This window comes from Rhinolophus hipposideros (assembly GCF_964194185.1).
Source record: "Rhinolophus hipposideros genome assembly, chromosome: 6".
In the NCBI taxonomy this organism is placed as follows: Eukaryota; Metazoa; Chordata; class Mammalia; order Chiroptera; family Rhinolophidae; genus Rhinolophus; species Rhinolophus hipposideros.
In genome coordinates this window covers 94,410,375-94,424,626 of record NC_138052.1, presented here as the reverse complement: position 1 = coordinate 94,424,626, position 14,252 = coordinate 94,410,375, and the positions used below count along the sequence as shown (strand labels likewise).

The 14,252-nt window shown below is 54.1% G+C and overlaps 1 protein-coding gene across 1 annotated transcript; it reads right to left on the bottom strand.

Moving 5' to 3' along the window:
- Positions 1-8,393: 8,393 nt before the first annotated feature.
- Positions 8,394-13,510, bottom strand: B3GNT7 (UDP-GlcNAc:betaGal beta-1,3-N-acetylglucosaminyltransferase 7). Its single transcript, XM_081050918.1, has 2 exons — positions 12,977-13,510; positions 8,394-10,866 (listed from the first exon to the last, which is right to left on the bottom strand). Exons 1-2 carry the CDS (start codon positions 12,985-12,987, stop codon positions 9,672-9,674), a joined length of 1,206 nt encoding a protein of 401 aa, XP_080907044.1. The 5' UTR covers positions 12,988-13,510; the 3' UTR covers positions 8,394-9,671.
- Positions 13,511-14,252: the final 742 nt, after the last annotated feature.

Sequence of the window (14,252 nt, the reverse complement as noted above, 5' to 3'; positions counted from 1 at the left end):
TTCTTCCCTTTTCAAATGCTCTTAACTAGCCTTAATTGTTTATTTTTTCAGATGGTTTTTAAAAGAGCTTTGTCAAATTTTACAAAAAAAAAAAAGGAAAAAAGAATTTTTATAGAATTGTGTTAAAAGTTAAATATTACCCCTGAAACAAAAAAAAGGCAAAAAAAAGAAAGTTAAACATTAATATTCCAACTTCCATCCTGAAACATTTGTTTCCAATTGTTTTATATCACTAGTCTGTTTTAAAGTTCTTTCCCTGAGATTTTGAATGGAAGTGTTAAATCAGTTATTTGTGTTTTTTTCTTAAAGTAATTAATGTATTTAAAGTTGTTAAAATGCCACTGCTTCAGGGCCAAGGTCTAACATGTAACACCCTGGAAGTCATAATGACGTAAATTGGCATTATCCCCTTAAATATAATTAGGTGGCATTGCTGATTTCAATACAAGGTACCATTATATTAGGTTGGTGCAAAAGTAATTGCGGTTTAAAAAGTTAAAAATAATTGCAAAAAACACAATTACTTTTCCACCAACCTAATAGATTTTCTTTTCTTTTTGACTCCACAGTTTTTAAAGAAAGAGGATAGGATTGTTGTTATTGTTATTGTTGTTTGGTTTACTTTTGTGGGTAATTTCTGGTGTATTGTATCATGGACATAGAGTTCAGCCAGTCCAATTTCTGCTTTGGGAGATACTTGACATTTTCTTTCTAATATATGTATGTGGTAAAAATGTCATGTGCAAAAAGAAGTTACAAGCTGTGTGTGGTACAGAGTTTGATATGGGTCTTTGATTCAGCATGATGGTGTTGTGTCTTTGATGCCTTTAATTTTTCTCAGTTAAATCCATTCTAGGTTGATAACATAGTACGTTAAAGACTCATTACTTTTGTCTTGCTGGCAACATCTAGATCAGCACAGCAGGGCTGGGTCCTCTGCTCCAGCTGCAATCAAGGGGTTGGTCCTTGCATTCGCATCTGGAACTCGGGCTCCTCTTCCAAGCTTGTTTCTGTTATTGGCAGCATTCTGTTCCTTGCAGATGTAAGGCTGAAGTTTGTTCCTATTTCCTTGCTGGCTGCCAGCCAGGGGCTGCTCCCAGCTTCTGGAAACCGCTCTCATTTTCTGGTCACTTGGCCCCCTCCATTTTCAAGTTTGCAACAGCATGTGGTCTCCTTCTCCTGCCTTGACTCTCTCTTTTTCTGCCACTAGCCAGAGAAAACTCTCTGATTTTAAAGGCTCATGGGATTAGATCAGGCCCACCCAGGTCATCCTCCTTTTTTTCTTTTTCTTCCCCCTTCTTCCACCTCCCCCTGCCACCCCACTCCGGTTCCAGCTGTTGTTTCTCCCTGGTCCATGCTGGTATTATGAGCTTTGTGCTCACCCCCACCCCACCCCCCGCTGAGGCAGTCGGTTGCCAGTCGTCCACTCACAGCAGGTGTCACCGGCTGCCGGCTGATCTGCTCACGGCAGCGCACGTAGCCCGCTCACGGTAGCACACAGCAGCTCACGCCGACCTCCGGCTGCTCACGGCAGCCCAGCTCCTGGGAGAGCCGTTGTTCACAATCTCAGCTGTAGAGGGCGCAGCTCACTGGCCCATGTGGGAATCAAACTGGCGGCCTCAGCAACCTCAGCTTAAGCATGGTGCTCTACCTGAGCCCCCGGGCTGCCCCATAATCTTCCTATTTTAAGGTCAACTGTGCCATATAACGTAGTGTAATCATAGGAGTGATATCTTTTCACATGCATAGGTCCAGGGAGCAGGAAGGAAAGATACCATAAATATATTGTGAGGCAACTAATATAAATCTTCATTATAAAAGACACATTTATCAGTAACTCTATTTTTTTAGTATATGTGCTGCCGAAGCAAGCACAGTAACTCTATTTTTTTAAAAAAGATTTTATTGCGGGAGGGGAACAGGACTTTATTGGAGAACAGTGTGTACTTCCAGGACTTTTTCCAGGTCAAATTCATGTCCTTTCAATCTTAATTGTGGAGGGCACAGCTCAGCTCCTGGTCCAGTTGCTGTTATTAGCAGGGGGCGCTGCCCACCATCCCCTGCAGGAGTTTGAGGATTTGAACCGGCCACCTTGTGGTTGAGAGGACGTGCTCCAACCAACTTGAGCCATGCAGGAGCTCAGCGGCAGCTCAGCTGAAGTTGCCCTGTTCAATCTTAGTTGCAGGGGGAGCAGCCCACCACCCCTTGAGGGAGTGGAGGAGTCAAACCGGCAACCTTGTGGTTGAGAGCCCACTGGCCCATGTGGGAATCGAATTAGCAGCCTTCAGTGTTAGGAGCACTGACCTCCAACCGCCCGAGCCACCGGGCCGGCCCCAGTAACTCAATTTTTTAAGTACCAAACAACACAGCTTCAAATTACATAAAACATGTCTAGCAAGAAATGTTTGAGTAGGTCTGGGTGAGCTGGGCCGATATGATTTGAATCTGGCCTTTTGACTGGCAGCTGGTTTTAGTTAACGGCAGGCAGCTATGGTGGGCGTTAAGCCCTTTCTCGACCTGCCTCAAATCTTCCAGACCACTTGTACGGGTTATGAGTGATAGTTAATGTGCAGATTTTGTAGCCCCGCTGTCTGAGCACAGGCTCAACACATCACTTAAAGCCAGGCGGCTCCCGCAGGTGGGGCAACTGCGCTGCCTGGGATGATCAGCTGAGTCAAACCAACCCTGAAGGTGGCTGACATTGGCCTGTCACTCATGCGAGCTGGCCAATCCCCTTTAAAATTTCAAACACTTTGAGCTCAATTTTATGTCACTTGCAATCAAACATACCCTAGCCAATGATGGCTATATATTGGCTTTTGTAGAAAATGGATTATTGCATCATTTGTCTAAGAGCTCAGATACTAAACAATTACAACTTGGGTGGGCTGGCCACAGCGATTTCTGTCAACCTGAAGGGGCTGCACTCATCTATTTAGTGGATAAAACAAGAATCATTCCTCCTTCCCTTGAAAGAGCCTTACAAAGGTGGCCTTGAGGGCCTCAAAGCCATCTCCCTCCCTCTAAGGCCCCCACGCCTGTAGGGATCTTGGCACACTTCTATCTCCTAAGCTAGACTCCTCAACTCAGCAAGGCATGCTATCTTAGAAAGCCTTCGGTACACAGATAAGCCAAAAGAAAAGGATAAAGCCCCTGGAATCCCATCCCCAGGAGACAATTCCTGTGAAACAGTTTGTTGTGGAATTTTCCAGCGGTTTTGAGTCACATATGCCTTTAGTTAACGCGAGGGACTCAGGGTACAAGTAATACAAGTTACAGATTTCTTGCGCATAACCAGCTCAAAGCGTCCTACTGCCACGATGTCTTACGTGGTCAGCTGGGGGCGCTCTCTGCCCTCTCCTGGGATTGCACAGCACAGGGGAACACCTCCAGCCCTCCGGTCCTGCCCCGCGCCCTAGATCTCCCCTGCCTACCGCAGTGGAGCGGGTCCAGCCGGGTCTGTAAGCTGCCCCACGCCCCCAGGGCGGACCGGCGAGGGCCCGCAGGTAGGTACCGCTGGCAGATGCCCCGCTTGGGGGTTTGGACCCCGCGGCGCCGCGACCCGCACTCTTGCTCAGGCCCCTGGGATCCAGTGGATTCCACCACCCCCCGTCTCCCACCCCCACCCCCGACGGCAAAGCGCGATTTCCCCCACTAAAGCCCAGGATTCAGCGATGGCCTAGGGGTCGCCGGCTGGCTGGCCGCCCTCGGACGCCCGCACCTCCAACAGCTCCTTTCTGCATGGCGATTTCAAGCCCTTAAGGGCGGGGGCAGGAATTCCCGGCATTCCTGTTAGATTCGGCCTTACTGGAAAAAAACAGGGCGCAAGGAGATTTCTAACGAGTTACCTGCTGCAGTGCAGGGTCAGTAAATCCCCAGCCGGGCCCTTAGTTCTCCCCCGGGGCGAGCGCCGGTGTCAGCTGGGCAGTTGTTTAAAACACCTTGGCTCGCGCCCACGCGGATTGCGGGTCTAACCCGCCCCGGGCTGGGACCTGGACGCAAGCCTTTTTCCAAAGCTTCCTTGGGGTCTTTTCAGATGAGCAAGGGGACTGAGTCCCTCCGGAAAGCATTGAGCTCCAGGCTCACCTGGGAGGTGTAATTATTCCAAGATGCAAGTTTTGTATTAGAATTACATGCAAAATTTGCATTCTACTCCCTAATGTGTCTGTGTTTGTTTTATTGTAAAAGCAATTGCTACAAGATGCTTTTCAGAAAGAGATATCAAAATGAGCACGAGATAAGGATTTATTTTATTCACAGGAGGGCAAGCAGATGCGATCCTATAACCGGTTCACAGATGTCAAAAAGCACAACTTTATATGGCGTGAAGGAATTGAATTGCAAACCGAAGCAAAACTGGTTTTTCCAAGGGGGGAGAAGTCAATGGAAGCTCTGCGGGACAAAGATAGTACATTTCCTATCACTCATCAGACATAACATTTTTCTGCTCTCAGTGCTTTCTGATAAGAAAAAACTGCACAAATCCACATGGAAGTTACTACCAAGGAAAAAGGGAGGAGGTGAAACTCTTGGGAGATACAGGGTGAGGGGTTAGGAGCACAGACCCGAGTTCAAGTTGTGCGATGACTGTGGGGCCTTGTTTTGGGAGCCTCCACTTCTTCACTGGACCGGCGTGTATAATAGGGTTTTAGAAGTTTCCCTCTCAGCTTAGGTGGAGGAGCAGGATTTCTTTGCTAAGGGTAGGGCTCTTTGAGTGGGTCTCTTTTAGTTATGCAAATGTGGCCGAGAGGGCACCCGTTGCCCTGGGGGAAGAGCAGAACAGAACCTTTTGTGGCCTGACAAAGCCACCCCTTCCCGAGGCCCCTTGGAATGCTGAGCTGGCGGCCGGGAGGAGGGGAAGCATTTTTGCATTCGGAGCACAGGGCCTTGGGGAGGAAAAAGCTTGAGACCCATGTCCCCTCAACCTGCTCCTCACATTCAAGTTGCGGAATGACTAAAATTTACCGTCAGGAACGGTGCTCCACAAGGACAGCCTGAGTGAGCTGGTTGGGTTCAGCAGACCTTACAGCTGACAGGCAGCCACACGGTTCATCACCCCTATCTTACTGCCGCTCTTTGGGGAAGAATGGCTGAATGGGGGAGGGTGATTACGAGAAGGACCACTTTTGTGTGTGAAGCGTGTGTTCCCTGCAGCCTGGGCCGGGACCGTGGTGCCTAAAAAGTTACAGGACTGTGCGTGCACCACAGCGCCACCGTGTGGACGGAGAGACAGGCTCAGACTTCCAGAGAACCCCCTCTTTGGACTAAGGAAGCCCTTTCAGGTTGCGGACAATTTGGGAGTGAGTGGGCTTCAAGTGGGAGAGGTAGGATTTTGTAGGGAGGAAAAATAATTTTCTCTCTACCCCTGTAGGTTCTTAACTGAGACCCTTCTCCCCTACCCCATAATAAAAGACTAATGAGAGAAAAAAAGTTTAATAACCTGTACCTCCTATATACATGGGAGAGACCCAGGACAGCTGAGAAATTCCCCCAAATGGCCCAAGCCACCATCTTAAATAACAGCTGAAGACAAAAAAAAAAGAAAAGATGTTGAATTGGGGCAGGCCAATTATGGAAGGTTACCAGGAAAAGCACAGTAAACTGGGTAGGGTTGTTACGTTTATGTTGCTGCCTTCTCCATTGATCAGTTTCTTGTGATTTAGGGAAAAATTTACAAATGGAGATTTTCTTTATAAAATGTAAGTGTCCCTTACAAAAGGATAACTTCTACTCAGTTTTCAGAGCTTTTCGTATGTTGACTGTTCCTCAAAAATAACCAGCTCAAGATAATTCTTATGCCAAAGAGACATTTTAAGGTGTCATATTCTGCTCCCCTTTGTTTTCTGCCAATAAGGGTACATGAGGGATTAAAACGTAGTCATATTTATATCCTGGGTTATGGTCATACAGATTATACATGTTAAGGGCTTACCATAGTGCCAGGCATATCAAATGTGTTCCATAAAATGGCAATTCTTATCCTTATTACCCGGAATCAAGATTGTAAATACCTGAAGGTTCTGGAAACTTCCAGAATGCCCTTTGTGTCTGTTTCCCAAGGAGAGCAACAATAAGCCTTGGAAATGCCAGGGCTGTCTTTGAAGGCAGCCAAGTCGCACTCCAACTCACCACAGGAAACCAGGGCTAGCTGAGTGGGAGGGAGGGTCAGAGCCAGGCCTGGAGGCCAGGAGTTGGTTGAGGACCACAGTCAGCTGGGGTACTCTGGACAGGCTGGGTTAGAGCTAGGCTTAGGGTGGGCAGTGCCCGGCAATTCTTCCAGTCGCTAGCCTCTTTTTTTCATGGAGTCCCCTTCCTGCTAAGGGGACAAAGGAAGTGGAGAACAGTGGTGGGGAGGCTTTGGGGCCATGGTCGGTGTTCCCAGCCTGATGTCCCTGGGGCCTGGGAATGGGCTGCCCCCCATTCCAATGGGTGATGAGGACATGTTTCTAGGGTCACCATCTAATCTTGTTTCTTCCCTGCTTTGAAAGCTGTGATGTCTCAATGTCTGCAGAAAGCACCCTAACTCCTAGCAAGGTGCACCTTTCTCACCAGGACTCCTCCAGGCCAGCCCCTCCCATCTCCAACACCGTCCACACCAGGCAGCTGGCTGTTCCTCCTGATGCGTTTTTGCACTTCTGGGCTGTTGCACGTGTCCCCAGCCTGGACTGCCTCTTCCTCTTCCGACATAGGCAAAATGCCCACTCTTTCAAGAGGCAGCTGCACTGTCAGGCCCAGGGGTGAAGCCTGCTCCCCACCTGTGCTGGGGTCCTGTCACACTGGCCCCCTTAGTGGGTTCCTGCGCTTCGTCCCTTCCGTTGTGCTAAACTGGCGTCCCACCTGCTCTCCCAGCCTCCCTGCCAGCCCAGGCCTGGGCCCCTGAGGTCTGAAATAGGGTCAGGAGCAAGGCCACCCATAGGGCAGAGGCTGAGGAAATTCCCATCCTGTGAGCTTTGTGCTCCCAGTCCATGGGACTAGCTGGAGACAGCCAGAAGGAACCCAGAGTAAGGGGTGCACGTTCAGCACCCCTACTCCTTGCAGCTTGTCCCTCTGCTCTCAGGATCAAGTCTCAACACCCTCCTGCAACCCAGAAGACCTGAGAACAGACCTGCCTGCCTCCCCAGCTCCAGCCCCAGCCTCTGAGGAGCACCTTTCTGTTTCAGATGCACTGCCCCCTCGCCTCCAGTCCTTTGCGTAAGCCCTTCTCTCTGCTTGCAAATTCTTCCTTCAGGTGGCAGCTGAACACAAGGCTGCCTCCGGACCCCCCCCCCCCTCCCCGGGCCTAGTCAATGGCCCTTCAGTCTCAGTCTCCTGGGTGTCCCCCCACTGCTCTTGCCCTAGCTGGCCTGAGCTCTGGGAAGACCAAGGCCGCAATACCCCTCTGCTTTCTGCAGCCCTCGGCAGGGCCTGGCTTCAGAGGATGAGTGATAGACAAGGAGGGTGGGCGACTCCCTTGGACCTGTGCGGTCACCAGGCGCTGCCTCAGAAGTGCCCTCCCTGTGTTTGGTTTAACCCTCTGCTGTGGCAATCTTGAAATTCTTAACTTTTTAAAACCAGGGGACGTGCATTTTCATTTTGCACTGGGCCCTGCAAGTTATGTAGCCAGATGAGTGAGTGGGGAGGTGTTGGGGGTCTGTGTTGAGGAAGAAAGAGCTGCAGCCATGTCCTTTTCCTTCTTCAAAGGCTTGGACGCAGGCAGCAGGGGCCACAGTGGACATCCATTTAGTCTTGCACCCCCTTCTACTCTTTAAAATGTTGCATTGTATTAGGATCCAGCCATTCCTATCACTCCTCTGGAGGAGAGGCCCACTGTTGCCATTAATGAGTGACTCCCTTGGGGCATCTGACCCACTTTATGATGCTCAAGCTGGGCACAGGCAGGGAGCTGCTAGCTTGCTGATTAGGCCCTGTCTCCTTGGGATGGTTGCCCATCCTGCCCTGGAGGTAAGCAGCTATGGCCCACGTTCCCTGCACAATGCAGTTCCCCGGACACCAGGCGGCCCCAGAGCCAGTTTTAATGACTTTTGCCAACCTCATTAATGCTTCCAGGTTGACTGAAGGGACATCAGTGAGCCCACCAACCCCTGCATGCCCCCACCCAACCCCATTCCCTGTAACATCAGCCTCAGCGTCAACTCGGGCCTTGCCCTCCGTGGGAATGCACTGTTTGCAGCTCTCTCAACCCCTCCCCCCCCAGGCCAGTGAACATCTTTCTTGACTGTGGCCCTTGTGGCCTCTGCTTTAATCCTGGCACTCACCTCTCTCTAAGGCCCTTCAAGGGGTCCTTGTGTACCCACCAGCCAAGAATAAGGAACAAGCTATGTCTTCAGAAATCTCTGGAAACCTTGGCCCTAGACAGGCCCTTTGATGGAAATGGCAACAGGAAGTTTCACACCGGAAAAAAACCAGTCCCTTTTTATTGAGAAAATAGAGTCAATTCCTCACTCTTTTCCCAGGTGACTCCACCTGGAGATATGAGGTGGCATCCTGCACCCACCCCCAAGGACTCCTGAAACTGGGCATGGTGGCCCAGGAGGGACATTCCGTCTCTTCCCTGGGGCAAATGATGGTTTGCCCAGGTCCTGGAGAAGCAGGCCAGGTTCTGGAGGGGGGCTGTGACAGGCATGAGGGTGCCCTGGGGGTGGGAAAGAGTGTCAAGGGAGGTGGTGTCTTGCTGGAATGAAGGAAGGGAAGGGAAGAACCCACCATCTTCTGAGGCCTGGCACCTTCTCCCTCCAAATCTTTTATAAATAAAACTTCACAGTAATAGAGGTATGTCCACTTCCAGGGCTAAAATGGCTGGTTTCCAGCCAGGGAGCCAGGCCTCAGTGGGGCTGCAGGAGGGCCCTTGGCTCAGGCTGGGTGGGCAGCACCGTGACTGTGGGGCTGAGCACTGCTCTTTGGCCCTGTGTCAGGGGGTGGGGGTGGGGCTGCAGCCCATCCAGAGGTTCTGAGGGTCACTGAGGTAGTCAGAGCAGCTGGTCGTGCTTCCAGACAGACGCCAGATGGAGCAGCACAGGACGTAGCCTGGACTGAAGCTACCTGGGAGCAGAGGCTGAGCAGCCAACTCCAGGCAGGTCTGGGGCGGGGGGAGGGAAGTGCATGGGAGGGTGGTGCTGAGGGTCTTTTGAGGCTCTGTCTCCAGGAGACCCAGGGGAATGGACAATGGAGGGGTGAGAGGGTGGGGCTGTGAGCCTGCACAGGGTTGAGCTTCTCCTGAATGGGTCGCTTGGGCCCATGGGGAAACTGAGGCATTTCATGGGAGAATTTTCTGTGAAGAAAAAGGGCCGCCACAGAGCCATCTAGGGCCAGGCCTAGCCCAGGTACCTGAGCACAGGGTTCCTTCAGAGGCCACCAGGGCCTCCCACCAGGTCAGAGGGAGCCAGGCAAAGAACCCAGGTTAGGCGGGCTGCCAGCAGCTTCGCTTCCCAGATGACCTCCAGTCTGGGCAGTTTCAAATGTTTCTGGGCTTTAGTTCCACTCTTTGGAGAGTGTCCACACAGGGTGGCCCCCTCTGGCTACCTGCACCCCACCACACCCATGGGCACATGAGGCCCAAACACTCCACTTCCCTGCTGGGGACCAAAGTCTATGCCCTGCCATTGCAGCTCCAGCCCCATGATTTCCGGGGCTCAAGAGCATAGGCTGTAACTATGCTGGTGGCCTGGCTGGGGTCAGAGCACCTGGAGCTTGCGTGAGCAGGTAAGGTTGCCATGCACCAGCCCCCACATGGCCAGCAGCTCAGTGGGCAGCAGCTTGTGCACAACCAGCATGGAGCGGAAAAAGCACGGCTCCTTGTTCATGCGGCTGTTGCGGTTGCGCGAGATGCCGAAAGTCTTGAAGCCCTCGTGGGCCACGGGATGTACACCCAGCACCTCCAGGCACATGCCCAGGAAGACATCATCGATGGGGTAGAGCTCCACAGTGTCGCAGGCACGGTGCAGGCGTCGGGCCAGGCCGCCGGCCATCAGGAAGCCGCCGCCGCCGGCATAGGGTGGGTAGCTGGCCTTGCTGTACAGAGCCCCGGGGATGTAGTACTTGTTATCCTTCTTGCGGATGGGCCGAGCGTGCTGCAGGACGTCGCCCACAAACAGGTTTTCCTGGGGCTGCCGGTCGGCCAGAAACTCCAGCAAGTTGGTGGGGTTGACGAAGACGTCGTCGTCGCCCTTGAAGACGAAGCGGACGTTGGGACAGTAGATGTCAAGCCACTTGAGGAAATGGATCTCCTTGAGGGTCAGGTTGAAGAAGCTGTCAAGGAAGTCCCACTGCAGGATGTCGCTGTAGAGGCGGTCCTCGTAGGCCAGCAGCTGCTGGTAGTGGGCCCGCTCCTCCTGCTTGGAGGCCGTGCCCAGTAGGAAGAGGGTACGCACGGCGCCGCGGCCCCTGCCCACCAACTCCTGCTCCAGGCCCCAGGTCTGGCGGATGGCTTCGCGGCGGTCATGCTGCGTGATGACTGACTTGACGACCATCAGCAGGTAGACGTCGCCGTTGCACTTCTCCGGGTGGTTCAGCAGCATGGGGAAGTATCGGCAGTGGCGATAGAGCATGAACTGCTGGAAATGCGGCTCTAGGCCCTGGAACCAGGACTGGTGGGTCAGGTTGATATTGGCTGAGCAGTTAGTGGTGGTCACGTCCCAGGCCTGAGGCCCCTGTGAGGCCATGTGCGTGGGGGTGACCAAATCTTTCGAGTTCTTCCAGAAGTCATTGGGGTTCACCAGGTGTCCACTCGGTTTTTGGGCCTTCTGTGGCCCTAGGGTGGGTGGCAGGGGCTCTTGTAAAAACTGGCTGGGGGTCAGACCACGCTGGAATACTGCTATGGCCACTAGCAGGGCCAGGGACAGGCACACACTCTTGTAGATGATTCTCTTCCTGGGGGGCGAGGGGAGAATCGTTCAGAGCAGTGAGAAGATGATTCCCTTGTGCCTCTCCCAGGAGCCCTGGTGTGGAGCTGCAGTCCCAGAAGGGCCAGTGGGTCCTGGGCACAGACTCAAATCCCAGGGCCCCAAGTGGTCAGAGGAGTCTCCTGCTTCCTCTGCTACCCTGACCCCCCTCCTCCAGGACCAGGGAGCCACTCACACAGCACAGAGCTTAAGTACAGCACTGTGGGGTCAGGCTGCTGGGCTTCACATCCTGGCCCTGCCACTTACAAGCAAAATGACTGTGAGAGGGTCTCCCTTAACCTCTCCTAAACCTGATTTCTTTTTCCGGAAATGAGGACAACGGCACGAGATTGAAGCAAGATCTAAAGTGCCTGGCAACACAGTGTGCAGTCAGGATGCTGTGATTCTACACGAACAGCCTCAGGTGGAGTCCTCTGCCCTGTTCCCTGCCCATGACAAGGCACCCCATTTATTTTCATTTCCTTGTGCAAACATGGTGACCCATGGTGACCCAAACTGGGGTGAATCACTGGGAGGGAGGGGCAGAGACGGCACGTGCTGTGCAGCCTGGGACCTCAATAAATACGGGGTTTCCCAGAAAATAACACCTAACTGGAAAATAAACCCTAGTATGATTTTTCAGGATGACATCCCCCGAACATAAACCCTAATGCGTCTTTTGGAGCAAAAATTAATATAAGACCCAGTCTTATTTTCGGGGAAACATTTCGGGGTATGTGGGGGACACTGGGAGCAAGCTCTAATTTGGGACCTGAAAAAGCCTGCCCTCCCCTCCATCCCATCCATCTGACCCAACAAAAAAGAACAGCTACTCCAGGGCATCTCCTAGCATGACCACTGTCCCCTAACCCCCCAGTTTGCCCCCCCTTAACTTCCCATTAGGAGAGATGCTCTACTGACCTGAGAGGGGAACACATTTGGACCCACACCCTCCAGGGACACTCCTTCCTTGGTAACCCCTATCATACCCATTTCAGACGCAGAAATTAAAGCTTTTTGCCAGGAGTGCTGGCAGGCCCAGGGCTAGGGACCTGATCTCCTGGACCCCAGGATCCTCTCTCTTCAGCTCACACTCTGGGGGTGGCCAGGCCACCTCCCCTGACCTCTCCGGTGCAGACATATGGGCTGCAGACTGACACGAAGGGCAGGCCAGAAAAGTGCGGCCTTACTGGGCCGGGCCAGCTGGGAGATGAGAAGAGACAGGCTGCACTACAGCAAGGCAGGGACACTGCTGAGAAGACTGGGGGCGGCCCCAGGACTAGCTGGTTGAAGGTTCAGTGAGAGTGACGTCTGAGCCCCACTGGAACTACATTTCCCCATTGGGTCTTCAGTATTTCATGTATGGGGTAGGAGGAAGATTGGGTCATCTCAGGTCCTGGGGGGTGGCTGTGTGACCTAAGACGGAACCTGGGAGGGGATGGGGGAGCAGAAGGCTCTGGTTCTTTTGCCTGGTGGTTTCAGGGAACCCCCCTTCTCGGGCCCCCCCCACACACCCTAGTGCGGGAGGCCTGACTGGAGGAAGTCCAGCAGGGGTCCCCTCTGGGGAAGGGGATGCGGAGAGACCCCTCCACCCCAGGCTCGTTCCACCTGCACCGCTCCACTCCATTGGTAGGTAGAAGTCCCGACGGGGAGGGGAGGAGAGGGGACCGCGCGCGGGCCAGAGGCCCGAGCTCTGGGGAGGAAGGAGAGCCACTCGAGGGTAGCGGGCTGGGGTTGCCCAGGATGCAGGAGGCCCCCGGAACGGGGGCAGAAACCGAGCTGCCCGCGAGATCTTGAGTCCCCAACTCCCGAGGTCCCGGAGTGGGATCTGGGGGCCTCGGTGCAGCCGGGGAGGGCTGAGCGCACCGAGACCGCGGTCCCCGGCCGCCCACCGGCGGGTCCAGGCGCCGCGCACGGCCGGGCATCTCTGGCCGCCACCGCGCGAGCCGGTCTGTCCCAGGAAGCTGCGGCCAGCCTCGGACACCCAGCGCGGCATCCCCCATGCCCGGGAGCCGCCCAGCGTCCCCCCGTTGGCCCCCGGGGAAGCCCAGGGTCCCCGCGCCCATCCCAGGACCCCCAGCCCGACAGCCCCCACTCACCCCAGAGACATGGCGGCCCGGGCCGGGGCTGCGGCGGCGGAGCGGGGCGCGCGGGTCGCAACTCCAGGCGCGCGGCTCGGGGACGGCGGGCGGGGACCCGGACGGCGCGGGCGGGGGCGGAGGCCCGGCCGCGCCCCCGCTGTGACTTTTCTCCTCCCGGCAGCTGGAGGAGGGGCCGGGAGGGGAGGCGTCGTCCCAGGTGCGTTAACCCCTTCGGCGCCCCGGGCCCTACGTTCCTGCTGCGCGCCAAGCCCTCCACGCTGCGGCCAGGTGGGAGTCACCCATTTCTCAGAGGCGGAACCCGAGACTTCGGGTCACGCGGAACCGCCCACGGTCACCTGGCCCGAGCGTGGGTGTCAGCGTCGAGACGTCACCCCCGGGTACACGTTTCCCCCGCAGAGCTTCCCTGGAGTCGCCAGCCCATCTGGACACGTGGGAACCGGGACACTACCCGCCTTAACTCTCCCCTGGGGGGCCATTTCCCTCTGGCCCCATTCGGACTTTTCCTTGGTGGGGGAGGTAGAGGCAGACAGATGTTCAGAACCCTTCTCTGTTCCCCCAGGCAGCAGCCTTCTCCACCTCTGGGGTCTCTCCCTCCTCGGAGAGCTCCCCCCCACCACCACCAAGGGAAGGCCTGTCTGCGCTGCCCAACCTCCTCATCCGTCAACAAATATTTCACTCAAAATCCTTTTTGTCCCTAAGCCTTTATTAATCTGTTTGTGTGGGTGCGAGACACAGCTTCTTCTAGGGTGTGGGTTGCACTAGACGTAGACTTGGAGGGGCATTCTTGGCCCAGCAGGGTCTGGGGTGATGTGTGTTCCCATCTAGGTGACTTCCAGAATCCTCTAACAGATTAAAAATCCACTGTCCGGCTTTCACCCAGATGTCTGCTGTTCTAATCCTGTGCCATGCTGAGGTCCCATCACTGAGCATACATAGGACCTTAAAAAATGCCCATAGAATTGAAACGGAAGCATTTCACAGTCCAGCTAACATTCATCAAGCTGTTACAATATGCCAAGCACAATTCTAGGCTGGTGCGTGACTGAATCAATCTCAGAGGCATGCACTATTATTATTATTCCCACTTTACAAAGGAGGAAATAGAGGTGCCAGGAGGGGAAAGCCCAATGGGCCAGGTCCCATAGTTAGGAAGCAAACTCAGGAGATGGGCCTGGCTTTGGAGGCAGGCTCTTGCCCTTCTTTCAGGGACAGCAGTGACAGGGAGCTACTCTCCTGCCAAGGGGCACACAGGGAGGCCAGAAGGCCCCCAAGG